The sequence below is a fragment of the Calliphora vicina genome, chromosome 4 (genome assembly GCF_958450345.1).
Source record: "Calliphora vicina chromosome 4, idCalVici1.1, whole genome shotgun sequence".
NCBI classification, from domain to species: Eukaryota; Metazoa; Arthropoda; class Insecta; order Diptera; family Calliphoridae; genus Calliphora; species Calliphora vicina.
This window is the reverse complement of record NC_088783.1, coordinates 5948652-5974921: the sequence shown is the minus strand read 5'-3', so window position 1 is coordinate 5974921 and position 26270 is coordinate 5948652. Positions and strand designations below refer to the sequence as shown.

At 31.9% G+C, this 26270-nt stretch overlaps 3 protein-coding genes across 4 annotated transcripts; 2 read left to right on the top strand and 1 right to left on the bottom strand.

Annotated features, from left to right (window-relative positions):
* Nucleotides 1–269: 269 nt before the first annotated feature.
* Nucleotides 270–18342, bottom strand: wcy (WW domain-containing adapter protein with coiled-coil wacky). Of its 2 annotated transcripts, XM_065506704.1 has the most exons (14): nucleotides 17605–18342; nucleotides 11440–11473; nucleotides 10559–10994; nucleotides 7185–7467; nucleotides 6694–7116; nucleotides 6549–6624; nucleotides 5666–5751; nucleotides 5503–5595; nucleotides 4955–5430; nucleotides 4510–4712; nucleotides 3951–4444; nucleotides 3711–3880; nucleotides 872–999; nucleotides 270–795 (listed from the first exon to the last, which is right to left on the bottom strand). In XM_065506704.1, the coding sequence occupies exons 3-14, from the start codon at nucleotides 10655–10657 to the stop codon at nucleotides 717–719; spliced, it is 2610 nt and encodes an 869-aa protein (XP_065362776.1). In that variant the 5' UTR covers nucleotides 10658–10994; nucleotides 11440–11473; nucleotides 17605–18342; the 3' UTR covers nucleotides 270–716. The 2 variants fall into 2 exon arrangements, with proteins under 2 accessions (XP_065362776.1, XP_065362777.1); XM_065506705.1 differs by lacking the exon at nucleotides 10559–10994.
* A 3037-nt stretch (nucleotides 18343–21379) lies between these two features.
* On the top strand, nucleotides 21380–22991 carry LOC135957149 (gastrula zinc finger protein XlCGF26.1-like). Its single transcript, XM_065507835.1, has 2 exons — nucleotides 21380–21851; nucleotides 21904–22991. Exons 1-2 carry the CDS (start codon nucleotides 21417–21419, stop codon nucleotides 22951–22953), a joined length of 1485 nt encoding a protein of 494 aa, XP_065363907.1. The 5' UTR covers nucleotides 21380–21416; the 3' UTR covers nucleotides 22954–22991.
* A 1901-nt stretch (nucleotides 22992–24892) lies between these two features.
* On the top strand, nucleotides 24893–25967 carry LOC135959169 (uncharacterized). The gene is made up of 3 exons (XM_065510240.1): nucleotides 24893–25143; nucleotides 25205–25329; nucleotides 25394–25967. Exons 1-3 carry the CDS (start codon nucleotides 25066–25068, stop codon nucleotides 25782–25784), a joined length of 594 nt encoding a protein of 197 aa, XP_065366312.1. The 5' UTR covers nucleotides 24893–25065; the 3' UTR covers nucleotides 25785–25967.
* The last annotated feature ends 303 nt before the right edge of the window (nucleotides 25968–26270 follow it).

Below are 26270 nucleotides of genomic sequence, written 5' to 3'. Positions count from 1 at the left end.
AACAAAAAACTGTTTTAGGTAACTGCCTAAAATGTTGTGTAAATGTAACATTAGTTTTCCCGATTTGAGATAAAAATAAAAGTAGTTTAAAATCATATATATTTTACATCTTCAATGCCAGCAGGTATTTAACAAAAAGTAGGTAAACATTTATTTTGTTTCATTTTAAAGAAAATGCTCAACTATAATGTATTTTTTTAGTGCATGTGGGAAAGAAGATTCTAGACAATAATTTGGTTTATGCGTGTAAAGGAAATGGCGTGGTTGAATTTAGTTTTCTTTTAGTATTTATTTAAATAATTTGTTTTGTGTTTTTATTTTATTATAATTTTTGTTTTATTTTACTTTTTGTTGTTATAATTACGAATTATAATAGTACTATCTTATTATTCAATTGTATTTATTTACTTATTTTTTTTTTTGCGTATTTTCCTTTTTTTTGCAGTTATTCTTATTTGTGTTTTTCCATTTCTATTTCCTTTTTTTTTTTGTTAAAAAAAAATGTTGCTGAATTGAATGCATTTTAATGTATGTAAATGGTTCTTTTTCTTTTATCTATTGTATTGTATTGAATTGTATTTATTTTATTACCTCAAAACATTATGTGGGGCACATTGCATTTAGCATTTCTTTTTTTTTGTTTGTATCATTATGTATTTTTTTTAAAAAGAATCTCTCTATTACGCCTTAGCTTAGATTGCTCTAAAAGTAGTTGGCTAAAGATCATCGGACATGAATGAATTTTGTGATTTTGATTCTTCTATTCGACGTATTTGTTGGCGCAAATACATGATCCTAAAAAATAAATAAAGATAACAACAAATTAATTGAGTTCTTTTTTTTGTGTGGGTTGGTTGTTGGAAAAACTTACTTTTGTTCTTGTAGTGTGGCTGTAATTTCAGTAATTCTAACTAAACTTCTCGCACATTTTAGCTCAGCCGACACTTTTGTACACTGTAAATCTCCATATAAATGTGCTTCTTCTGAACATTTTTGCGCCTGAAATATATAAAAAAAAATTTAAATCAACAGATTAGAATAATAAGAAAGAAAATGTAAAAATACATTTTACATTTTTATCATTTTAGATGTCAGCTGATTTGTATACTCTTCAATATGATGATTATTTATTTAATTTTCAAAATATTATTTACAAATCTTAATAGACAATGACGTCGAGATCATTATAGATTTTTTAACGCTTGAATCTTTCAATTGAAATAAATAAATAAAATCTGCTGTTTTCACAGTCATAACAATAAGTATTAAAAACTTTTAACTAACAAATGTACTATTAATTTCCTTAAAAAAAAATAATTATTTTAATTTAATCCCCCAATGCTTAAGCATGCCTCAAGGCACTCATCGCAAAAATGTCAATAAATGCAAATATAACTGATTTTTCATTTCAAAAACTCTTGTAACAGTTTCTAAAATACGTACTTAAATATTTTAATAAGCCTTGAATTTTCTTAAAAGCTCTGTTCTTTCTTATTTACTGCACTTTCTACAAACAAAGTACATTAACAACCAAAAAAAAAGTGATTTAAAGATTCCCGATTGCAATCGTATTTTTTTTTTCTTATAAAATGTACTTATATTTTATATATTGGAGTCAAGATTTATGTATAAAAAGGTAAGCTATTCTATAGAGACGTGATTTATTGAAGAGTGCCTTCAGGCACTCTTGGGCATTGTAGACTAGTTTTGTTGGCTCAGTTAATCCCTAATATAGCAAAATGTTGTTTTGTTATCTTTGATTTGTAATTTTTTACGTTTCATATTATCTGATTTGAGTGATGAACAATTAGAAAAGTTGTTTTCAATAAACATTGAGAAACTATACTAACTAAACCCCGACTATGTTTCAATCTCTAAAGCCCCAAAGGTGCCTTAAGGCACTCATTTAGTTTTTCCCACCTGGCAGGTAAACCATTGATTGTACAAACTTTTAAATGTTGTTTTTGAAATCAGATGCCCAAATTTACCACAAACAAAATATTACCAACGTTATTAGTCATTTTTTTAGAAATTGGCATTAGAGGGTAACATAGAGAAGAGACGTAATTGTCAAAAACCTAACTCTTGCAACAACAAAATGCTAGTCAATGTATTTTGTTGTTGTAGCAGACATATGATTTGTTGTATTTTTATTTGACAAATCGGAGTGTCTCGTCTACATGTATAATTCTATACTTTACACCTACTTTACATCGTGGATTCCAATAGTCTTGTTTTTTCATCTAGAACTGATAAAATTTTACACAATGCTTTTATATTTTACAATAAAAAATAAATTTTTGTATTCCTTTAATTATATTCATAACTAATTTCTCCTTTAAAGTTCCATAATCTGTGTTTTTCTTTTATACAAGTTTCGGCATTCGGCCATATTTTGACCGAATTTGCAGGCCATCTATTTTGTTGCCAGTTTCTTCAGAGTATTCTCGTATCGAACAGAAGTGTTTCAATATCCGAATTTTAAGTAACAGTATTAGGTTTTGGAGGGATTTGATAAATAGAGTGTTTCAGAACAGCCGATATTATCAATTATGTGAAGTCACTTCCTTAAAGTGTAAAGTGTCCTTAGGAAATCTTGGCATGTTAGGTGTCTCGCAATAATTAACTATTACTGGAGAATGTAAATGAGATAAACCATAACATAATTCTGTGAATACTGAATTTCGAGCAATTTTTGCGATGAACTAGAACTTAGTACATCTGTCTACCTCTGTGATCCATCTATCGAGAACCCCGATATATATTTTTGGCGTTGTAGTCACTTAAAATTTCTCCTTGGTCATGGAAAACCATGGTAGACAATATAAAGGCACCAGAGTTAATTATCCCGCAGGGTATTAAAGGCGAATATATATTGCTTGATATAATCCTTAGAAAACGAATTTGAGACACGACTCAATATTTTTCTTATTATGATATACCCGATATTTAAAAGTTATTTATCGTTTATCTATTGGTACGACGTATATATCTCTGAAATTAACATTACATCGGCCGTTATGTGCCTGTTCAAACTATTTGAATTCCAGAAACATGTCTTTAAAAACTAATTTTCTCGTTTAGAGGATTTAAATCATTTGGTTCAGTGCTCACAGAAGCTTTTGTACTGTGTTTTGCATGGATGACATAAGTTCCTATTATGATTAAGAGTGGAAATATTCTCAGTAAGTGCTGGTACAAAAGGTTTCAAACCCTCCCACTACTCCAAAGCTTAGTGGTCTAGATTTATAATCCGAATTTGTAGGTGTTGATTCAACTATTTCACCTCTTAACAGCTTTAATAACTTATTGAATACTGGGAATCCGCGGTAATCAGCAGAATAGTCTTCACCAAAATTACGACATTTCGTAATGAGACCATTATTAACTATATCACATTGTAAGGAAGAGTGCATGCAACACATACTGTGCGTAGTGTACAATCATTCCTTGTATGTCCAAATTGCTGACAATTCTACATTGCAACGAACAACTACGCTTAACAGGTTCCTCTATATTTAATTTTAATTTTTTTAATTTTCCATCTCATTAATTTCACATCATCAGGCTCCAACTCAACTCGTAAACATTGGCAGAGGAACCTTATCTCTGTTAAATATATTGACTACATTTTTTGTCTGAATTTTTCCAGGGACTCCTTGATTTCGTATAAGTCAAATAGTTCACAGAAAAAATACCATCAAACTCACCTGTTTTTCTAATTGATCTGCTGCCCAATTGGTAACATGTGTTATTAAATCGGCTCTAAAATACTTGCTAAGTTTTGTAGAGATTTCGGGGCCTTGCGAGCGACCAGCTTGTATTGAATTGGAAACACAACTCTGTAACGTACTTAACGAAGCTGACGATGTACCATCCACTAAAGAAAACGAAGAAATAAATAACAAAATAACATAAAGTGCTTAAATATTTAATTAAAATGTACTTACATTTTCTTTGTTGTTGTTGTTGATCTATTGATGAATTACCACTTAAATCTAATTCCTGTGTAGGAGTCGGTGGGCCCTCACCGGGTATTACTCCCAAGCTGTTGCCGCCACCGCTACTACCGCTACCAATTGCACCGCTTATATTAACATTGGGAGTAACAGATAAACTCGATGAGGAACATAAAGCATTGTTGCCACCAGCACTAACAACTCCCCCAGCAGCATTGAGAGAATTCATGCCAACATTGCTATTAACGCCACCATCGACAGTCTTAAGTCCATAGGGATTAGAGCAGGAATATGAGGTGGATATATTGACACCACCACCGCCTACATTATTTGCATGTGTCATAGTCATAGAAACAGCAACGCCGGATGATGAATGGCCACCACTGCCAGAGGCAACAGATGTTATGGGACTTTTACTATAACCCATGGGAGACATGCCGTGAGAATGCGTTAAATTGTATAAAGGTGAATTTAAGGCGTTTTCCCTGTTTACAAGATAAAAATATTTAACATTTTTGGATACATGATCAGGGGGAAATTTAAATCTTACCTTAAATTCATAACCTGTCCGGAGGCAGTATGATTATCTCCTGCTGACGAGGAAATGTGATGACCATCTTGTGTGTTTAAATGATGATGGTGCTGTTGTTGGCGCATTAAATGTGTGGGATCTTTAGAACCCATTTTCGGCTGACCAGGTGCATTTGAATTGAGATGATGATCCACTTGATTCGATGACGATGCTATAGTGGACTAGAAAAAAAAAAGCAAACGTTATATTTTGTACATTTTGTGGGCTATTACTAGCTATTATAGCAAAAATAGTACGAACTAGCAAGTAAACGATATTTTTTTAAATTATGTATAAAAACACAGAAGTTTTTTGAATTCCAAAATAAATTAAAAGTGTGCTAAGTGCTCGTGGCTAAATGAATTTAAAAAGTGCTAGAACTAACAATAAGACTGCAAAATTATCAACACTGCTGGAAACTTACATTGGGTGATCCTATCATATGTGATTGATGATGTAACGACGTTACCGCATCCAATTTTCTATGATTACTGCTACCACTGTTGGGCAATACACCCTGTGATGATACCGCTGGCATATTCGACGAAGCAAGACCAGTTGTGGGCAACATTGTTGCGCCTCCGGCAACTACTCCTGAACCACCTACGGCACTAGCGGCGGGATTAGCACACGTCACGGCATAGTGCATAGATGATGACGCTACACTTGGTGTTGTGGCATTGACAGAGGAAGAGGTCATATTACTAGAGGCATTGGGATGTGAAGCTAAGCGTGGCAACGCATTAGGCAAACCCACTGTTGTTGACGGCAATGCTTGGTCGTTGTGTTGATTGCCACCGCCGTGGGTTGTCGGTGTGCCAGTCAGTGAATAGCTGGCCTCAGATGTGGGCGTTGAATCGCCTGGACTAATGTCCATGTCGGCATTATCAGCTAAGCGAGCTGAAATTTTTACAATGAAAGTAATTTTTAATAAAAATTGTTCTGCAGAGAAAATAGTTTTGCGTTACTTACCATCTATACGCCTTCTGTGATTTGGTGGTCCGCTATCATTATCATAGTTCCACCTCAGTCGAGAGTTGCCACGAGAACTGGAATGTTTATATGCTTGAAGCGTAAAGAAATTCAAATATTGTTTAGTCATTTTATGGCAAATGTGTTCTGTAGAAACCCTTACTTGATCTGGAAAAGCGTTCTTCGCGATCTCTATCGCGTTCTTTGTCACGATAATCCTTTTCACGGTGTTGATCACGTGCCAGATTACTAGAAAATAAAATGATATATTTTAATTATGTTGTATATAAGAAATATATATTTATTTTGTAAAACTAGAGACTGTTAAAGAATAGTGCAATGCTACTTCTACGGAAATAATTGAATATTACTAGTGAACAAATATGTGTGTTACTAGATCTAAATGGTTCCACTGTTTCCGAGTGTTCTTTCATGAGGAAAACATTTTCGGTTGATACAGATGTCGCTGAGTTGACAATATTCGCCAAATATGTATCGGGTCGTTCGGAGAGAAGATACAATTGTTGTGGTAACGATTGACTAGAAGATATTGCTTGTTGTAGCTCAGAAGATATCTTCTGCTTCGTTATGCAATAAATTGGTTTAATGGTAGATATGGTACTTATGGAGGATTATTCTTTCGATGTTTGTATGGTGGGACATATTCATTATAAATTTTTTCATTCATAATGCACCCGTGTGTAAGTGTGGTAAGTGCATACAATACATACAGATTTAGCGGATTTTTGATAGTGAATATTTAAGTATATTTGCCAGACCTGTATCACTTATCTAAATGGTCATAATTAGTCTTCTTATAAAGATATGTTGGTTAGCAAAAAGACGAAAGTCATGATTTTTCAGTCATACTTCATTTATTATTGAACCGATTTTGCTGATTTTCAATGTAAACAAATAGTCTGCAAATTATATAGACAATTATTTCCACTTTATTCGAACTGTACTACAACTTTTTGCAATTTGGAGCCAAAAAATTGGCTTCCTTTTTGTCTCTAACATATTTTAAAATGATTTCATCAACTTACCGCTCACGTTCAACCCATTCCTTTGGTTTCTCCCATTGTGAGACTTCTGTTTTACAATTATAATAATACATTTTTCCTAAAACAATTAACACACAATTTATTGTTACTGGATGCTGTAAAGTAAATAAATTGAATTTAAACATACCCGATGAACTAACATGTTCACTCCAATCTCCACATCTGGCAATACGTTCACCACGATCATTACGTTCGCCACTGCCTCCGCCTCCTCCTCCACCGCCACCACCACGATCTCTTTCACGATCATCACCCCCACGATTGCTGCGATCTCTATCACGATCCCTTTCACGATCGCGTTCACGATCACGCTCTCTTATAGAATCCCTTTCACGTTTGCTGTCTCTTAAATCGCGATCTCTGTCGCGATCACGTTCCCGTTCACGGTCGCGATCATCAGAGCCAGAACGCTTATCGCCACTACTGCCGGAAGAGCAGAGCTTGGCTCCGCTGCCGCTGCCACCACCGGCACCGCCACGTCTATCAATCCTGTCATGATTGGTGCGATGGGATTCAGAATCACGATCACCGCCACGACGATCGCGTTTATCTGTTGGCAATAAATTAAAACCATTATAATATCACCTCTAATAATTTAAGAACTCGTTAAAAACTAACCTGAATATTTATCCTTTTTATAAATATCGCGTTCTCGATCCCTCATTTTTTGTATGTAACTGAAACGATCGCCACCACCTCGATGATCACCACGATCTCTAATATCGTGTGAACCACCGTGACCTCTGGATGATGGTGAGTCTATTTCAGGTGACTGTGAACGATACGATGAACTATTACCATTATTTAATGGTCCACCACCGCCAGCCGGTGAAAGGTCGCGTTCGCGATAATTCGATGAGCGATCACGTTCATAATCTCGTTTTGAACTGTACTTGGAACTCTAAAATTGAAACAAAAATGATAACAAACATTTTAAATGTCTATATATAAAAACAACTCTTGCAAAAAACAAATTGTAAAAGATTACATGAAATAAAAAACAGAAAAATACACGATTAAAAGTGATTGCCGTTCATTCTTAGTATCTCAATCAAAGCAATCATTGTTAATCATGTACACTCAAACCTCGTTTTATGCGATTTTTTTTTATGCGAATTTGAATTTATGCGGTTTTTAAATTCACAATTATTTTTTTTTTATTTTAGTCATTACAATTTCTATGTGAAATGGCAACACTGAAAAAATTACGCGCCGGCGCTAGAAAAACTATTTTGAACTTAGAACTCTGTTTTTTATATATATTTGTGGGGAAATACCGTTTTTAATACGAAAAATATTATACATATATTTAAAGAAGTGATATTTTTATATAACTGAAAATTAATAAAACAAATTGGATTTTATTTATTATTTGAGCAATGTAAGTTTATAAAAAAAATACAAAGAGCGTTTTTATGGTAAAAATTGCAACCTTTTTTTAGATATTTATAGTTATGGAGAAAAATAAAAAGAGGCAAACGATCTCATTAGAGAAAAAAATCGAAATTTTGGATCGTTTATCAAAAGGAGCGAAATGCACTGCGCTGGGGAAGGAATACAAATTGGGGGAGTCAACAATAAGATCGATTAAAAAAAATGAAGAGAGCATCAGAAAGTCGGTCATTTGTGGAACAAAGTTATCATCCAAAAATACATTTTATTCCAGAGATACGACAATTGAAAAAATGGAATCTTGCATCGCCCTTTGGATTGATGATTTAACAAGGAAAAGAGTACCAATCAGTGGGTACATGATAAAAGAAAAGGCTTTAGTATTTTATGAAAAAATAAAACTGACAGAGGCTTCTACTTCCAAATTTGGTGCAAGCAATGGTTGGCTGACACTATTCTTAAAAAGAACAAATCTACACAATGTGCAGATTAGAGGTGAATCAGCATCAGCCGATGAGGAGGCCTGCGCAAATTATCCCGAGCAATTTAAAAACATTATTGAAAGTGGAGGGTACAGTCCAGAGCAAGTTTTCAATGCTGACGAGACAGGCCTTTTTTGGAAAAAAATGCCAAGTAGGACGTATATTGCAAAATTAGAAAAACAAGCAAGAGGTTTTAAAGCAAGTAAAGAAAGATTAACCCTTTTACTATGTAGCAACGCTTCGGGAGACAAAATGTTAAAACCGCTAGCTATAAATAAATTTTTAAAACCACGAGCTCTTATTGGCAAAGATTTAAAATGTTTGCCTGTTCACTGGATGGCAAACCATAAGGCTTGGGTAACATCCGCCATATTTTCTGAATGGTTCTACAAATGTTTTGTACCTGAAGTTGAATCTTATGCAAAAAAAAAGGACATTGAATTCAAAATTTTGCTTCTTGTAGACAACGCACCTGGACATCCTCATTTGGAACATCCGAACATTCGAATTGAATTTTTGCCCCCCAATACTACCAGCATTCTTCAGCCTCAGGACCAGGGAATTATCTCTACATTTAAAAAACATTACATTAAAAACACATACAAAGTCATTTTGAATAAAATTGAAAAGGAAGACTTAACTTTAAACGAAGCTTGGAAGAAATTTTCTATTTTTGATTGTATACTTCAGGTTGCTTCCGCCATATCAGAAATAAAGCCGAAAACACTTAATGCATGCTGGAAAGCAGTATGGCCAAATTGCGTTGGAAACGGTCATGAAAATGAAATATCTGCTTTAACAAATGAAATTTTAAGCCTAGCTCATCAAATTGGAGGTGAAGGATTTGATTCACTTAACAATCAGGACTTAGAAGAACTACTTGTAGAAGAACCATTGTCTGATGAAGACATTATTAATTTAACAACCAATATTGAAGAAAATCCGTGCGAAAATAATGTTGAGGAAACTGTAGAACCTCTTACTTCCCAAAAAATTTTTCAAATTCTTAACAAAGTGGCTATTCTAGAAAACGAAATTCTTAATATTGACCCCGATACGGAGAGAGCAATAAAGCTCCAACGCGGACTTGGCGATCTTTTTTCAGGATACCAAGAGTTGTATAAACAACTATTAAAAAAGAAATCACAAACATTAGTGACAAAATATTTCCAAATTAAAGAAAAAAATACAGCTCCTGAAAATTCTTCGCCTGAACATATTGAACATATTTCTATTGATGGAGATGATGATATTCCAGATGATAATAATATATCATTTACATCTAGTGATGCAAGCGTTTTAGAATTTTTTAGCAATTCTGATTCTGATTTATAAATCCTAGTTCAATTGCTTTGTAATATAATTTTTATTTTTTAGAAATGTATATATTTTAATCATTATTTGAAATTCGTGTTATTTATTCATTGTTTTCTTTCTTTTGCTTTATTTTTTTATTACTTTAGTGAATTAATAAAATTTTTGTTGATTTTTTATATGCGTTTTTGTATGAGTTTTATTTCTTTAATTTGGATTTATGCGATTTTTTTTAAATGAAAAACCAATTAGTGGTTTTTGTATGGAGCTAGTGTTTTTTTTTATGCGAATTTGAATTATGCGACTTTTTGCGAAACGAATTAATCGCATAAAATGAGGTTTGAGTGTATTATAGAAAAAGAAGCATTATTTTTGATTTAGAGCCAATGTGTTTATGTTAATTAAATGAATTTTAACCAATAAGGTCTAGTAATGATTAAAAACTAAATAAATCAATTTTTTTTGTTCGGTTAAGAAACGGGAGACAAACATATGAAATTATGATAGTGCCAAAGAGATGCAAATATTTTAATATTTGTCGGATTTTTTTTTTAAATAAATTTAACAACAAACAACATGTTTGCGACCTGAAGAATTTGGAAAAAAAATTAAAAGAAAATATAAACATTATCGTAATTTTTTTTATTTCAATTTGAGTTTGGAGGCAAACATAAAACAAAACAACAGAACATTAATAATAAAAATTAATTTTGTAAGCAGTGTAAAAGGTATCGTTTTATTTTTTTTTTTAATTTTTAATTTTTTTTTTATATCTTATTTGATCCTCTAATGACCACTACTTACATCTACGATGCGACACAGTCCGACAGCAGCAGCATTTTTATTACACTCAGCTGCCAGTGTTGTTGTGATATCAAGTGCAATACTATTTGTGGCAGACATAAACTGTATGGGAGTGGGTTTTGGAGGCACCCTCTCGTTTATGAATTTGTGTCTTTTCTTGCGTTCTTTCTGTTTTTAATTGTTTGTTTGTTTGTTAGCTATTCAGTTGATGGGGCGCTTCGTATTTGTTATCTTTGGTTAATTTGGTTAGTTCGAGTAGTGTTTATTTTGTTATAGCTTTGATGAAATGATGACTTTTTACAACAATACAATAAACAACAAAAGTTTTGATGACTACAAACAAACAACAACAACAAATGAAGTGATAGCTATTAGGAGCTAGGAGTAGGAGCAGTTGCAGTATGCTTTTGGTTTTATCCTAATTCAGCCTGTTTGTCTTTTGATTGGATTTAAGATTTTAAATTTTTTAACCAGTTTTTTCTCATCTTATTATTGCATATAGAAATGAAACTATACATTCAACATAAGTAATAATTATTTGCACAGTTATACAAAAAAAAATTCAAAAAAAAAAACACAAATAGAAAATGAATTTAAATTAAGATAAAAATTGTTAATTAGTAAAATATTATGTTGAAGTATTTTTAATAAGAAATTTATGTATGTACGTAATTTGTGGGCCATTTCATTCTACTGGCCTGTTTTTATGTTTTCTTATTAAAAATACTTTAACTTCTAGGCTTAATTTAGTAAATGTAATGATTTTAATTGCTCTAAGGAAATGATGATTTTGTAATAAAATTAAAACAGAAATGCTTTTCATTCAAACACATACTAGAAACCAAAAAAGTTTTTTTTTTTTAATTTCAAATACAACTCACCTGATACGAATGAGATTGATGCTTCTCAAAGTAGCTAAAATAAACAAAAGTTAAAAGAAAACATAAGTGAATTTCATTGAAAATTTAAACATATATTTATAATACAGTAATAAGTAAAATCACAAATAGTCGAGGATATATTACAACAACTAAGCTTTTCTTTTATACGAAAATTATAAAATATAGATCATTTTATTATATATGGGCATTTCCTGGGGTCACGAACGTTCCCACGCTTTGATGTCCAAAAAATATAGAAAACAAAACTTTTCCTAGTATTTTTTTGCGATTCGATAGCATTTTAGTAGCCTTATGTTCAGTGCAAAAGATGGATTTCATCAAATTTAAGTTTTCATAATGATAGTTATAAACATGTGGTAACGAACGTACGCAAAATATAAGTCAACTTTGGCAGCTTTGGAATATTTAAAAGTGATTAATTTATTTTGAAAGTGTAGTAATGTAGGTCTCTATCCGGTGCAAGCCCAACCATACAATACCCTACACTAAGTAACATTTTTCTTTTAAAAATTCAATAATTTATATTAGTGGGTGATTTTCGATGTGGGCCTTATATGGGATCTATGAATTTTATGTGTATACCAACATTTTTATGAGATTTATGAACGTTAAAGTAATTTACGGAAGCTGGTCTTATATGGGAGCTATGACTAATTATGGACCGATCATAACAAAATTTGGTGACATGAATTCGGTATGTTCGGTATAAAACTTATTTGGAGCGAAATTTGTGTAGATACCTACATAAATTAAACATACATAATCGATAAAGTCCTATTTCGGGTGGACATTTGTATGGGGGCTAGGTGAAATAATGGACCGATTTCAGCCATTTTCAATAAACTTCGCCCTTGGGCCGAAAAAATTATATGTACCAAATTATATCGAAATATCTTCAATAAAACACGATGATTATCAACACTTTATTTTTCGATCCTGTTTGACTAATCGTAGGAAATGCCCATATGCCATTAGTAATTTTTAAAATACATTTTACCTAAAGTCAATGTTAATATAACTATAACAAAAAGGTATCATCTTCGAAATCATACAATAGGGTTTTTAAATACAGTGAGGCCTCGATTATCCATGATTCGATTAACCGGCAACATCAATTATCCGGGAAAGAAAAACAAAATATTTTTGGATCGATTTAAATTTTTTGCATCGATTAACCGTAATTACCTTATTATCCGGGATTATAAGCATAATTTTTTTCGATTATTTTTGAACAATCAACCACAAACAGGCATTTTTTGGCTTGCCATAATGGAAATTTCATAGAATGGCACAAGGTCTCAATGGAGAGACTAACCCCATTAGTTTGCGTTAATACTGCTGGTACAAACAAGTGCAAGGCATTAGTTATTGGAAAACGTGCTAGTGCAAGGGCTTTAAAAAATGTCCATGAGATTTCCGTAATGTCAATACAAAAGTTTGGGTAACACAGCAAATATTTTATATTTTAATAGTTTAACAATAATTTTGTTCCAGAAGTGAGAGATCATTTTAAGAAAATCGGTCTAAAAGATGATAGTAACATCATTCTGCTATTGGACAATAACCCAGCACATCCAGACGTGCAGGATTACAATGCTGAAAACGTTATTGTGAAATTGTTTCCACCAAATTGGACAACTTTGATCCAACCGATGGATCAGGGTGCAATATGGAGCTTTAAATGTCATTATCGAAAAACTATGTATTAAAAACCTACTCAAAATTGGTACTCAATTAACCGGGAAAATTGATTATCCAGAATGTTCCCGGTCCCGAATATTACGGATAATCGAGGTCTCACTGAGCTATTAAAATATATTTTTGTGGAAAATGGCTTTATATTACTGAATTGTGATAATAAATGAAATGAAAATGGTGTGTTTAGAAAATTTGTTCATGCGAGTTCAATTCATTGTCTTTCATTCACGAATAACAAATACGTTGTCCATTTTTAAATGACTAATCGATTTCGTAAACGAAAGAGTATTTCGTAAACGAAGAGATTGTTCAAACTTTCATTTATGTAATTTCATTTTATTTGATAAAAATTAGCATAATAAGCTTTCTTAGGCCAATAAACTTACATTACTAAATTAATACTTAAACAAATACGGGTACATTTGATACGTTTGAGTTAATTTTCGTTTTAATTGAAAAAAATAAGCCATTGGTTTAAAAATTATTTTTAAAATCGATCGAAATTTATTACATATTTTTAAATCGATTGATTTTGATCACATACTTGAATATAGGCTGAATCAGTTAGATTTTTTTTTAATTTGGTTTTGTTCCCAGATCAATCCTTTTTTATTCAGTTTGAATTGGGAATTCATCAACCTCACAAAAGCATTTTGTGAGAATTTTTGTTCGTGAACTTCGAACAACAATAGCTTTATTGAGAAATCATTTTCGTGAGTAGAGTCCAGATCGTCTGATATCACACCTTCGGATTTTTCTTGGGGATTATGAGAGGTCAAATGTTGTAATTCACGACTACCTATCGCGTAGTCGTGGTCAACATATGAATGAAATTATCTTTAAAAACTAAATGCCAGAAATTGCCAAAATTCTATTTTGGAAAAGTGGAAAAATTTAATTTTTGTTGCAACAAACACAAGAAGAAAATTCCACCAAAAGTTGAATTTTTAACAAACTATAACCAAGTGTAAGAAAATCACAATGTAATTTTTCATTTTTCCAACCAAATTTTGAAATGAATACCCATATTGAAAACGAGCCATACTCGTTGATGGTTTGTAAACATAAAAATTCGATTTTTGAATAATCAAGCCTAAAAAAACGTTAAAAATTAACAGATAATTAACAGATAAAGTTATTATCTGATGAATCTTTACATTGAGCCATAGGATATTGGTTTTGTACTTTCACTAATATTTCAAACATCTCATGGTTTTCGACATTTTGCCATTCTAATCTATCTGAGTTTCTGGTTGGATGTGGGTTTTTGATAAGAATTTCTTAATTTTCGAAACGTCGTTTACGCTATAAACATGTTCGCAGGAAATCGTTCAGGATTTTCGTTTGGCGGTTCGAATTGCTTTGTTGTAGGCTCTGAGTTTCGAGTTGTTGTTGAAGCATCATAAACAATTTTACAATATTTAATCAGGGGTTCTGCATGTAGTTCACGTCCAAGGAATTGTGCTACTTCGACAGGATGAGTCCATAAATCCACTGGTCGTAGTGAAGGCTGGACAGTTGAAAATGTGAAGGGTGTTATGAGGACCCGTGATAGACTTGCCGAGGACGGCTCGAACTATGCGGGACCAAAAGGCATTACACCTGTTTCTCCATCCTGACCTTAATTGTGCAAGACCGTCTCTTCGGCGTCTGCTTTCGGTGGTGTGCCTACCGATTCCCCCAACGTACACAAAGCAGAGATAAAGTTTCACGAAACCGTCACTGCAGCAGCCGCTCGCTTCATTCCCGCTAAATTGAGTTTCGTGTTACATTCATCCCTGTATTCTGACAGTTTCTTCAGGTGAGCTCTATTGAAAAGCATCCTAGTTTATTTTATGAGATTTATTAATCTTCCTGTCGTCCAAGGTCTTTTCTCTGGTCTATTTCGGACTTGACAACACTCCTCCAGAGTGTGAATGACTTTACTGGCGTTGTTAATACATACTGACTTTTTTCTGATTTATTTATTTAGTTTTTAGTTCTCACAAGCTTTTATTGGTGTTTCATTGTGTAGAAGCTTGGATTAAAAGTCAACAATTGTAAACTTAGTTATTTGGAATTTATTACATGAGATTTTTGATATTGATATTTGTTTGTTTGATTGTCGGGTAGAATGGAAGGCATGAGTAGAAGAGTCTTGGAGTTATTCTTGATACTAAACCTGTCTGCCTCGAATTTGTTTTATTTGTTCCATGTTAAAATATATCCACACATATTGTATATAATTAATTACGGCTTTGAGGAATTTTTAGGCACTGTAGGTATGATATTGAGAAGTATTCGGTCTGCCGCAGAGTTCGGTTTATTTATTGTAAGTGTTTCGGCAAGCAAACAGGTTTCATCATGATTTTCTGGATTTTATGTCCTGCGTATTCTTGCATTGCTTTTATAGGGTTATCTTAGGATATTTATGCTAGTTCGTAATACACTTGATAATTATGATTGTTTTCTTGTTATTGAAACAGTTCCCTTTTAGTTGAGTATTCTAAGTTCCTATTGGAACTTGTGTCGTTTCAGAGTGAAGGGCCAATTGTCGATGAAAATGTTTTTGTTAATGTCAAGAATAGTGACTTTAATATTTTAAACAGTTTGTAAATGTCTCAAATCTATTATGATTTTAGTTTATTAATCTTATATATGTAAATTTAAGTGCCCTTTAGATACCTTTCATTAGTTATTTTTCTAATATTAACCATTTATTTTCCTACAAGCTAAATTTGTTACGTAATTGTTTCATATTTGGATAACATATTGCTTATGTACATATTTTTATTGGCTATTTGAAGACAATTAATGAAGTTTGTAAACGTGAATTATTAAAAATGACAACTGATGAACAAATTATGCAGAATACATTTTCGATCGCAATGACTTGCAATAGCAATTACACAAAAAAGAAGAGTAAAGTAAATGGAGTAATTAAAACATTTTAATAAATGAAAAAAACATTACTAATGAATAAAACTGTATAATTAATTTGGCCTATATTCACAATTCACAGGTTCAACTGCAGTTATAACTTATGGACAGTATTAGGTGTTCGTTTTTAGATAGTTAAAATAAAAAATACGAAATTCTCATTTCGAACTTATAATACTATTCGAAGCCTCAAATCGTCCTCTCTTTATCACTAAAGGAATAGGAAAAAGCTAAAATCTAATTAATTTGGCCTATATTAAGAACGAATAAAGTACACAATTCTGAGGTTTAATTGCAGATATAACTTATGGACAGTAGGAGTTCGTTTTTAGATAGATAAAATGAAAAATATGAAATTTTCATTTCGAACTTATAATACTATTAGTCCCCTCTTTATCACTAAATGAATAGGAAAAAGCTAAAAATATATATTTTAGTTACAATTTGTCCGAAGCAATTCCAAAATGCAAGATTTTCCCTGATTTTCCAATTTGTATAAATACATTTAAGATCTTAACACAAAATACACAGTTTTTCTTATCTTCTCTACTAAAAATTAACTAGAAATAAATTCAATAGTTCCTTACTGGAACTGTTTACAACAATATTCATAAGATTTAATTGATAAAATAGAGAATATGTAAAAGAAAAAATAATTATTTACCGCATTTCAAAAGGAAATGAGACCGAGCAGCACCAACCAGCAGAAAATATAAACAATTCAGAAATTTTTCATTAAGAATAGTCGTCCGTCGATGGATGGGGACTGCAGAAGATTTTTTGCTTTATTTATGCCGACAAGAGCTAACAACAGCTCTGGTGTATGGAAGTTGAAGATATTTTTCTACATTCAAATGATGATGACGACGAAGGTGGCAGCAATATTTATAAAAACATAAAACAGAATTAGTATACGAAACGGTGCGGCGGCACAAAGGCAGAAGTAATCAAATACAAATTTGTATGTATAGATATACACAGACTCCACATACACAAGTGGAGAAGACACAGGAAAATGAAAAATAATATTTCAAACAGAAAAAAAAAAACACGAAAATAGATGGGGAAACCTCACAGCAGATACAAGTCGGCAGCAGAGGAAGTTAATAATGATTATGCATACGAATTTCATTAAATTGAAAAAGTTCCAGCAAGAAATCGTAAATGTTTTGCATTTTATCCTTATAAACACTTTAAATTCACCAATATTTGTTTGAAATGCGGATTTTCTTGTTAAACTTTTAACATTTCTTATAAATATTTTTGCTACACTACATACAATTTTTTACTGTTTCTTATTAAGTTTTTTCTTTTTGGTGTTTTCCACCTAGCTGACAGCTCTGCTGCAGAGCTGCTTATAGGTGGTGTGTATAAAAAGAAATGAAATTGACAGCGCTAGTTTGAGGTGAAATAATAAAAACAAAGCAAAACTGTAAAAAATGATAGTTAAAGTTAAAAAAAGAGAAAAATGCCGTATATATAAACTTAAGATGTAAAAAAAAACTTAAAATTATAAAATTTATTTACCCATCGTTCATGCGTTGCGGTTTTCTAGCATGCATTACCATCAATGCAAAGTTTACGCCACAATTTCCTTTCCCTTGTACGTTGATGTATTCGATAGTGCTCTTTCCAATTGAATATCCAATATTTCAGATAAGTTTTTAATTTTATTCAGTGTTTCCTTTTAATGATTGGCAAAATTTCTTGATAGGCCCTGGTGCTTGGTGTATATGAGTACGATTGATTATTGTAATTAGGGTGGCCGAATGCCGCCCTTTTTCCCGTTTACGTTTCCTTGAGGCCCACGGAAAATTTCTTTCTGCAAACTTTGTTTTTTATTAATCTTCGAATATATTTCTGAATTTAATTATATTCTTCTTCTTTTCAACGAAGGTTAATAGCTACACCTTCTTTTCTTGTCATTCCTCAGCCGAGAAAAAGTATTAACTTTAGACGGCTGTGGAATACTGGAACGTGTTTTCTCCTCTACTCTTAAAGCGCTGTGAACTGATTTTCACGTCAATTGATTTTGATGTCAAAGACAGAGAAAAAAAATATATTCAAAGATTTTATTTATTTTCTTATGTAGTGGGGCTTCAAAATTGCTAGCAAATAATGCGACAGACAATAATAAAGAATTTGCGTTTAATATAAGGAAATAATTACAAATTTTAAATGGTTAAAAATTCGAGTAAAATTTAAGAATTAAAATTAGAATATATTTTTGCTGTCGCCTCTACACTTGATGAAAAATTTTTTTCTTTGCTTGTTTTCTTTTATCTGTCTTTCATGTACCGTGGTGAATACAGCAACTACTTGACGCCATTTTGAGGCGTTGCTACACAGCATAAATACAACACTTCACTAAGCAGGGTTGCAGTTACAGAGTAGTATTTTCCAAGATAACTGAATAATGAAGAGTTGTTATACAGGTGGCAACACCGCGACTGACATGAGTTTTGCTAGCAACACCGCGGCCACAAAGTATACAGAGGTGTCAAATTTGACAGTTCAAAAACACTAAAATCAGCATTTTTTGTAATTGTTTCGATAGAAAAAGAAAACAAATTTGCGGTTGGTATAAATCAAGATCAGCGAAACAGCTTGCATTTTTATAATTTTATTGGTGTTGATATCTCTCATAATTAGAAGCACAAAAACGTTAATATTTTTGACTGCTTTCTCTTAGTTTAACTTGGGGGTTACACGATCAAGTTTTGCCTTTCAAGTTTTAATACACTCACACTTTTTTACTAATACACTCACACTTTTAAGAATTGAAACGAACTTGCATTCAATTTCACATTCAAGTTGGTGTTCAATTTTTCATTCAAGAAAACAGCTGATTACATTTTTATGTCCAATTTGTACTAAAATTGTTTTCAAGTTGCGTGCTGCCTACGTCACCGCTTTCAATTTTTATAAATTTTGACAAACAGTATATGTAAAAGACTATCAAGAAAAACTTGATCGTGTGGCTGCAGTGTAAGAGTTATAGTAATTTAAAGTCAATACATATAACAGTACATTTCTCATATACATATGTATTTGGAAAACAATCCGTCTGTCCGTTAGTCTGACTGATTTTCCTTGTTCGCAAAGTACAGTTCGGAGTTTTGAAAATATTTCGAATTAATTTGATAAATACAGTATTGAATGTAATTATATGTACATAAAAGAGCTTACGTCACTTTTTTGAAAATAAATAAAATTAAATATTTTCATTCATGATTGAAACATCAATATATCCGTTATAGTCCCGGTTTAGTTGCTTTTAAATTAGGAAAAAATCGGCCCACAAAAATCACGACAACCTTGATTTTTTATCTATATCTGGATTACTTAACGTAGACGACATGGATATTTAAAGATACACATTAGAAAATAAATATAATTAAATATTTTTATTCATGATTGATACATCAACACATAGTAGAAAAATAGAAGGTAGTTTCATTCTCTCTTTATTTTTTAAAATTGTACGTCTGACATGCTTAAGGATTTTGACGTTTTCGTTAAAATAGTAATACCATATTAATTAAAAATTTTCCCATATATTCTTTGAAGTTTGTGAAAAAATTAATACATAATTTTCATTAATTTGAAAAATATTAAAAAAAAATATAAAAAATATTTACTATCAAATTGGGATCAAAGGTAAGATTTTCATTTTCAAATATTTCAAAGGTAATTTGTGAACATTATTTTAAGATTTAACAAACATGAGTTGCATTTTCCCCAACTGCGAAAATACCAAATATTTTTGCAAAAATTCAAATGTAAATTTTTTTAAAGTCCCTACATTACCTAACAAACGACAACAGTGGCTGGATGTATGTAAAACTTGCGAAGAAGATTTGCCAATGGTGTGCTCCGACCATTTCCTTAAAAGCAATATTTCAGTTAATACATTAACTTCCAATACAACATACTTAATACATTTTTATTTAAATACTAAATTATAAATTACACATTTTTTGTAAAAAATTTCTCTAAAATAAAAATCATTTTTAGGAATGTGGGAACGCTTTTATAATGCTCACAAAATAAGGAAACTTCAAAAAACCTTATTTGAAAAAAAAAATTGTGATTGAAACTACCTTCTATATTTTTATCATGCATCAACATATCCGTTATAGTTCGGTTCGGTTGCTTTTAAATTTTGAAAAATCCGGCCCACAAAAATTGTTTTTTATCTATATCTGGATTACTAAAAGTAGACAACATGAATATTTAATGATACACATTACAAAGACCTTTCGAACGTCTTATATAACGCCATAGAAATTGCTACTTTAAGTCAGTACTAGGATCGCACGGTGGCCGAAATTCGACCATTTTTAAAACGATTTTTACCACATTTATGGAAAGAATTTTGAAACAATTTTTTATATTGTGCATGTCTAGAGAAAATAACCTTTTAAAAAATATGTTTCATCAATATTGGTAGACAATAACATAATTAAAAGAGTACCACAAAAAAACGTGTGGCCTATTTATATATACGACTAGTTGATCGCCCTGTAGCATTTACTAATGTTAGTTCTTCAAGTTTCTCCAACCCACTCACACCAGAGCCTGTTCTTATTTATTTGCAAATAAAATATTTAAATTTGTACTGCATACTTTAGGGAGCTTTTTTATTACAGTTGACTGGACTCACAAAAAAAGAATTTCCAAGTTTTACCCGGAATTTTTTAATTTTTTTTCTTTACCATCTCCTGAAAATTTCGAATCGAATAAAAAAAATCAGCCGAATCGCTCCAGCCGTTCTCACGTGATGACATTACATACATGGACCATTTCATTTTTATATAAATTGTTACGAAATTGTACTTGAATTCAAATATGGTGTTTGATAAAGGTATTTATAGACGGCAATACTGAGTATTAACCGAATACTTTAGTAATCGCTATAAATTCATCACCACTGAACAATGCGTATTCATAAGGTGTACTCGTCCCTACAACAAAACAACTATACAAAAACAATACAGATTTTGTTTTTGTTGAAAACCCCAATTGTCAATAAATAAAGGCGTTTTCTAAGATAATAAATCCTTTGCTATAATACAAGAAAAACTGTGTATTTCGTCAAATGTTAAATATTTGCATTATTTTTTTTCTTTTTGAAACTTTTTTTAATTTGTCACTTTCCAATGTTATCAAACATAAACACAAATTTTGACAGTTGGGGTAAAACAGCTGATGATCAGATGGGCTAGCGAGTATATCTTATTAAATACACCTTGAACTAAATATTTCATTAATTTCAAGCAAATTGTAAACAATTAAACAAAATAGAATTTGGTCTGGAACGACAACATATTCCAGACATGAAAAATCTTTCATATGAGACAGTGCAGAGTTTCTGTCGAGCATGTCTTAAAGAATTAAAAAATCGGCAAAAATGTAAAATAATCAGCTTGAATTTGCAAATACGGCACTGGTTGGAAGATGCCACCTTAGACAACCCATTGGCTAGTGATATATATCCAAATAGTATTTGCCACTCTTGTAGAAATAAACTAAAAGAATTTTCCGAATTTCATGAAATGTGCAAAGAATCTAGAAAAACTATTCAAAAAATGTTGCCAAATGAGGAAGTAACTAAATTACAGGTGAATCAAATAAACAATATTGAAGACCCTGAACTGGAGGAAAACATGTTAGCATATGATATTTTGGCATCACATGAAGAAAATTCTGCATTGGCTGAGCACAGTTGTAGTATTGTAGATACAGAACATTGTATCATCGACCCAGAAGAGGTACGGAAAATATTTTGTTTCCATTAATTTGGTAAAATTTTTTGCTTTTTAGCCACTAAAATCCAGTGCCAGTTTAAATGGGACAGAAACAAAAAGTGATAATAGTGCAGATGATGATGATAGTGATATTGAAGAACTGAAAAAACATAATAGTTCTGATGACGACCCAGTCGAAAGTGAGGAAATACACTCAGATTTTGAAACTGACATACCAAAAAACAATAAACTGGCAACCAAAATTAAGAGTAACTTTTCTAAATCGAAAAGAAAAAAGTACACATATTCCTTTCGTTGCGATCAATGCAAGTATCGTTGTGTTAGCCAACAGACTTTGGATATCCATATTCGTACACATTACGGTTTGAAACCATACCAGTGTCCAAAGTGTGAGGATGCTTTTGACAAATCTACCTTTTTGCTTAAACATCTCAACGAAATACACGGGGAAAAAGAATTAATAATCATTTGCGAACATGAGGAATGTGGCCAGCAATTTACAAGTAGCAGGAGCTACAAGGATCACTATCGACAGAATCACATACTACAACAGTCAAGAGAAAAACAAGACAAATCTACGGCTAAAACTCCTTATCGACATGTATGTGAAGAATGTGGCAAGATTTTTGCAAAATTACATACTTTAAAAGAACACCAATACAGACATGGACCCAAAGAACTCTATCCATTTCAATGCAACGAATGTGACAAGGCTTTTGTTGGGCAAAGAACATTGCATGAACATATGCTAAGACATGCTGGCATTAAAAATTTCGAATGCCCCCACTGTGGAGCCAAGAAAACAACGAAAAAGGAGTTAAGATCTCATATGAATAGTCACACTAAAGAACGCCAATATCCCTGCCCCAATTGTCCCATGATATTTTACAGATCTAGCAATCGCCGCATTCATATTGACGTTGTACACCAAGGCATACGGCGTTTTGCCTGTCGGTTTTGCGATCAAACATTTGGCAAAGGTGACAATTTGAAAAATCATGAATTGATACACACTGGTGAGAAACCGCATGCCTGCACGGAGTGCGGCAAACGATTTGTACAAAGAGTATCCCTAAGATCGCACATGAAAACACACAATAAATAATTTTAATAAAAATTTGGGTTAAAAGATTCTAATATTAATTTTAGTTTTTAAAGGCCTTCGTCATTCTTTTAGGAGAATAAATAGTATGAAAATCACTTTTTCCACATACCGCGTCTAAGTGCAGTATAATAAGACACATTTTTCTATTCCGATTTCGTTACTGTATTCAAGCCCCACTTCCTGCCTATACTTTTTGAGAAGATACTTCTCCTTTGGTGTAAATGTAGCCGGATCTCTCTTCTCCATCTTTCGTCAGATAAGCTAGAGATTTTCGGGTTCTGCTCCTAGCTTTCTCTTCCTTCGTTCAGTCGGTATTCAAAATATCACGTTGAGGGACACTTGGCAACTTCTAAACAAGCCGGTAAGAATACACAAAGTATGTATATATTTCCTTTAAATGAATGACCCAAAAGCGGTACAGAGCAGAGACCGAAAATAACGGGTTCACTTTCATTTTAATGGTAGATTCTCATTCGCAGCCATTTAAAAGTAATGTTTTGTGATATATCACTGAGAGAGTGATTTATTCGAGAACATTTTAGCTTTGGGGTTGAGAGAAACAGAAAAGAAACAAACACAAATGATCTGGATGAGTGATTTATAATTTATTTTTTTCGTAAAGGTCAGCTTTTGACTTTTATTTGCGAACATGAAAAATAAATCGCAAAAATGCATTTGATTCAAATCAACGCTTAAATACATATATAAAATTTATCAAAAGATTAATAACAAATTAAAAAAAATTCTCATTTCTGTTACTCAGACTGCATTACTTCATATTTATCATATTCTTTCCATAATTTGTTAAAAATTACTAACAATATATTATTGTATGTAAATAAAAGAAAAGTAACAGTTATTAGGAACAAGAACAAATGAATTGTTTATCTCACACCAAACCATTAAAAACAACAAAAACGAATTAAGGTCATACCAAACCATTTAAATAAAAATCATTTTATAACTGTTATTTTCAGTGATTTATTTTTATCACAAAAATATAAATCACAATTTGGGTTTTTTGGTATTTGGACGAGTTATTTTCGATCTCTGGTACAGAGTGAACTTGAAAGCGAATATAAAATAATAAATTGGGACATACAAGACAGACCGGGTGCTGCTAGTATTTATTAAGACGATTTTTAAAGTATTCACAATAATAGGTATAACGTTTTTAAATATTCAAGGTGCTCTTCAAAGAAGAAAATAAATTGATAATAAAAAATAAACATTTTTAAAACAAGCTTTTATTTAAATGATCTGAAAAGAAGAAAATAAACTCTTAACCCTTTCCCTGTCACCATACAAATAATTTTTTAAAGCCGTACGACCAAAATTTAAATTTTGTTTATTTAGACCCCTTTCACACTAGGCAATTTAGTTGCGCAAGTCTCTTGTGTTTGTAGATGCCAGAGGTAATGTCGGGTTAAGGAGAAGAAAATTTTACATGCTGTTTTGTTGTTGGGTAAGAGACTTGCGCAACTAAATTGCCTAGTGTGAAAGGGGCCTTATTTAAATTCAAGTATGTAATACAAAAAGAGCCATAATAGCCTTTAAAAGTAGAATTGTACAAACTTTGCTACCCCTGAATCAGAATTTTAGAATTTAACAAACTTTACCATCCCTGCTGAATCAGCTGTTTAAATTCACCATGATCATCTTTTCGTTGTTTTTCTAACAACACAGGTGGCAACACCGCGGCTGACATGAGTTTTGCTAGCTGACGTCAGCCAAACCATTTTTTTTATATGAAGTTTTTTCGATTTAGATTTGGAGAGTACATGAGCCAAAAAATCCCATTAGAAACACACATGTGAGCGGCTGATGTCAGCCGGAGCAGAAGTATAAAGTTGCCAGATTGATTAAAATAGAAAAATTTTCTTTTTTATTATTTTCTATTATTGACACGAATTTAAATCAACAAAAACAAAAAAGCGGGAGAAAGAAGGCAAAAGTTAGTTTATTTTTATAATTTTGCGAAAGGATTTTTTAATAAAGAATCCTTGAAAAGCAAACGTAATACGCTGTTATCGTTAAAAGGAGAGACATGGTATTTCATTTCTAATTGTATTTCGCAATTATGTACAATTGCACTGCAAAATTTTATTCGCAATGAATTCTTTATCGGAGTTTGTAAAAAACTATTTAATCGTTACAAATTCAGCAGATTATTTAGAAAAACTTTTCAAGGTAATAATAAGTTATTTCACGTGAATTAAATTAAAGATTAATAATCTTTATATATTTTTAGTTATGCCTGGAACATTTAAAAACTGGTTGTACGGTTGTAATCCTCACCTCAGAAATCGATGATTTTTCCAATTTACTGGCCGAAGTAGAAATTGACATGGAATATTTGAAAAATGTCATAATAATGTATGTAAATGTTGTACCTTTTCATTTTAAAATTGCAAATGTATAGAAATTAATAATTTTCTAGGTCCTACAAAACAATTGATGATATTTGTCGTAAATTATTGTTTCTGCACAGTTGGGCCCTATTGCCATCCTTGGTTGTTGTCGATTTGCATAAATTATTAAGTGAACAAACGGTAACTTGTCTTACTACAGCTTCTCTTATGCAAAAAGTAACACTTTGCACAGTTAGCTTATTGACATATTTAGAATCGATTGCAACAAAGCTGCGCAGAAGTGCTGATGGCAGGAGTACTTCGCGTGAGGTAAATGGTTTGTTGATTCTGCGGTCGGATGTAAACAATTTTGGTGATGCTCAAATACAGACTTTAAAAGACTTGTATTTTTACAAAACGCAGTTATATCAAGATTTAGTTGATCTCAGGCCCTTATTGCTACATGAGAGTGAAGATTAGAATGGAAGGTAATTTTTTTAAGTTCCTATATTAAATACATAGAGGTATGTATAAAGAAGTTTGGAAGAAAATTTCAAAATCTAATTTTAAATTTAGTAAAGAGAATGAATATACTGAAGATTTGTTGGGCATCTAAATAAATTTGAATGGGTGCAGCACCCATATTCATAATACAAATTTAAATTTATACATAATATTATTATGAATAAGCCTTATTTACACTTAAAGTAAAGATTAAAAAAACATTTGGTCAATTCACAAGGTCTCTTATCATGTCATATTGTCATAATGTCCTAATATTTCACAATGGTTTTTATTGTTTTTCAAGCAAAAAATGCCCTATGTTTATTGTGTTATCGTAACCAACCAGCAGAGACCTGTGCCGAATGCCTAAGACTCGGTTAAGCCGTGCTGCCGAGTCGTGATATATTAGGACGTTATGACAATATGACTGATAAGAGACCTTGTGAATTGACCAAATTTTGT

Excerpts from the sequence above, each read along its gene's own strand:
- wcy (XM_065506704.1), bottom strand. The coding sequence starts at position 10,657 with ATGTCTGCCACAAATAGTATTGCACTTGATATCACAACAACACTGGCA. Across the intron at positions 5,596-5,665 it reads AGAACGCTTTTCCAGATCAA|CATATAAACATTCCAGTTCT; the intron begins GTAAGGGTTTCT and ends TTACGCTTCAAG. Across the intron at positions 3,881-3,950 it reads ACAACAACAACAAAGAAAAT|TGGATGGTACATCGTCAGCT; the intron begins GTAAGTACATTT and ends CGTTTTCTTTAG.
- LOC135957149 (XM_065507835.1), top strand. The coding sequence starts at position 21,417 with ATGAAAAATCTTTCATATGAGACAGTGCAGAGTTTCTGTCGAGCATGT. Across the intron at positions 21,852-21,903 it reads GTATCATCGACCCAGAAGAG|CCACTAAAATCCAGTGCCAG; the intron begins GTACGGAAAATA and ends TTTGCTTTTTAG.
- LOC135959169 (XM_065510240.1), top strand. The coding sequence starts at position 25,066 with ATGAATTCTTTATCGGAGTTTGTAAAAAACTATTTAATCGTTACAAAT. Across the intron at positions 25,144-25,204 it reads ATTTAGAAAAACTTTTCAAG|TTATGCCTGGAACATTTAAA; the intron begins GTAATAATAAGT and ends ATATATTTTTAG. Across the intron at positions 25,330-25,393 it reads TTGAAAAATGTCATAATAAT|GTCCTACAAAACAATTGATG; the intron begins GTATGTAAATGT and ends ATAATTTTCTAG.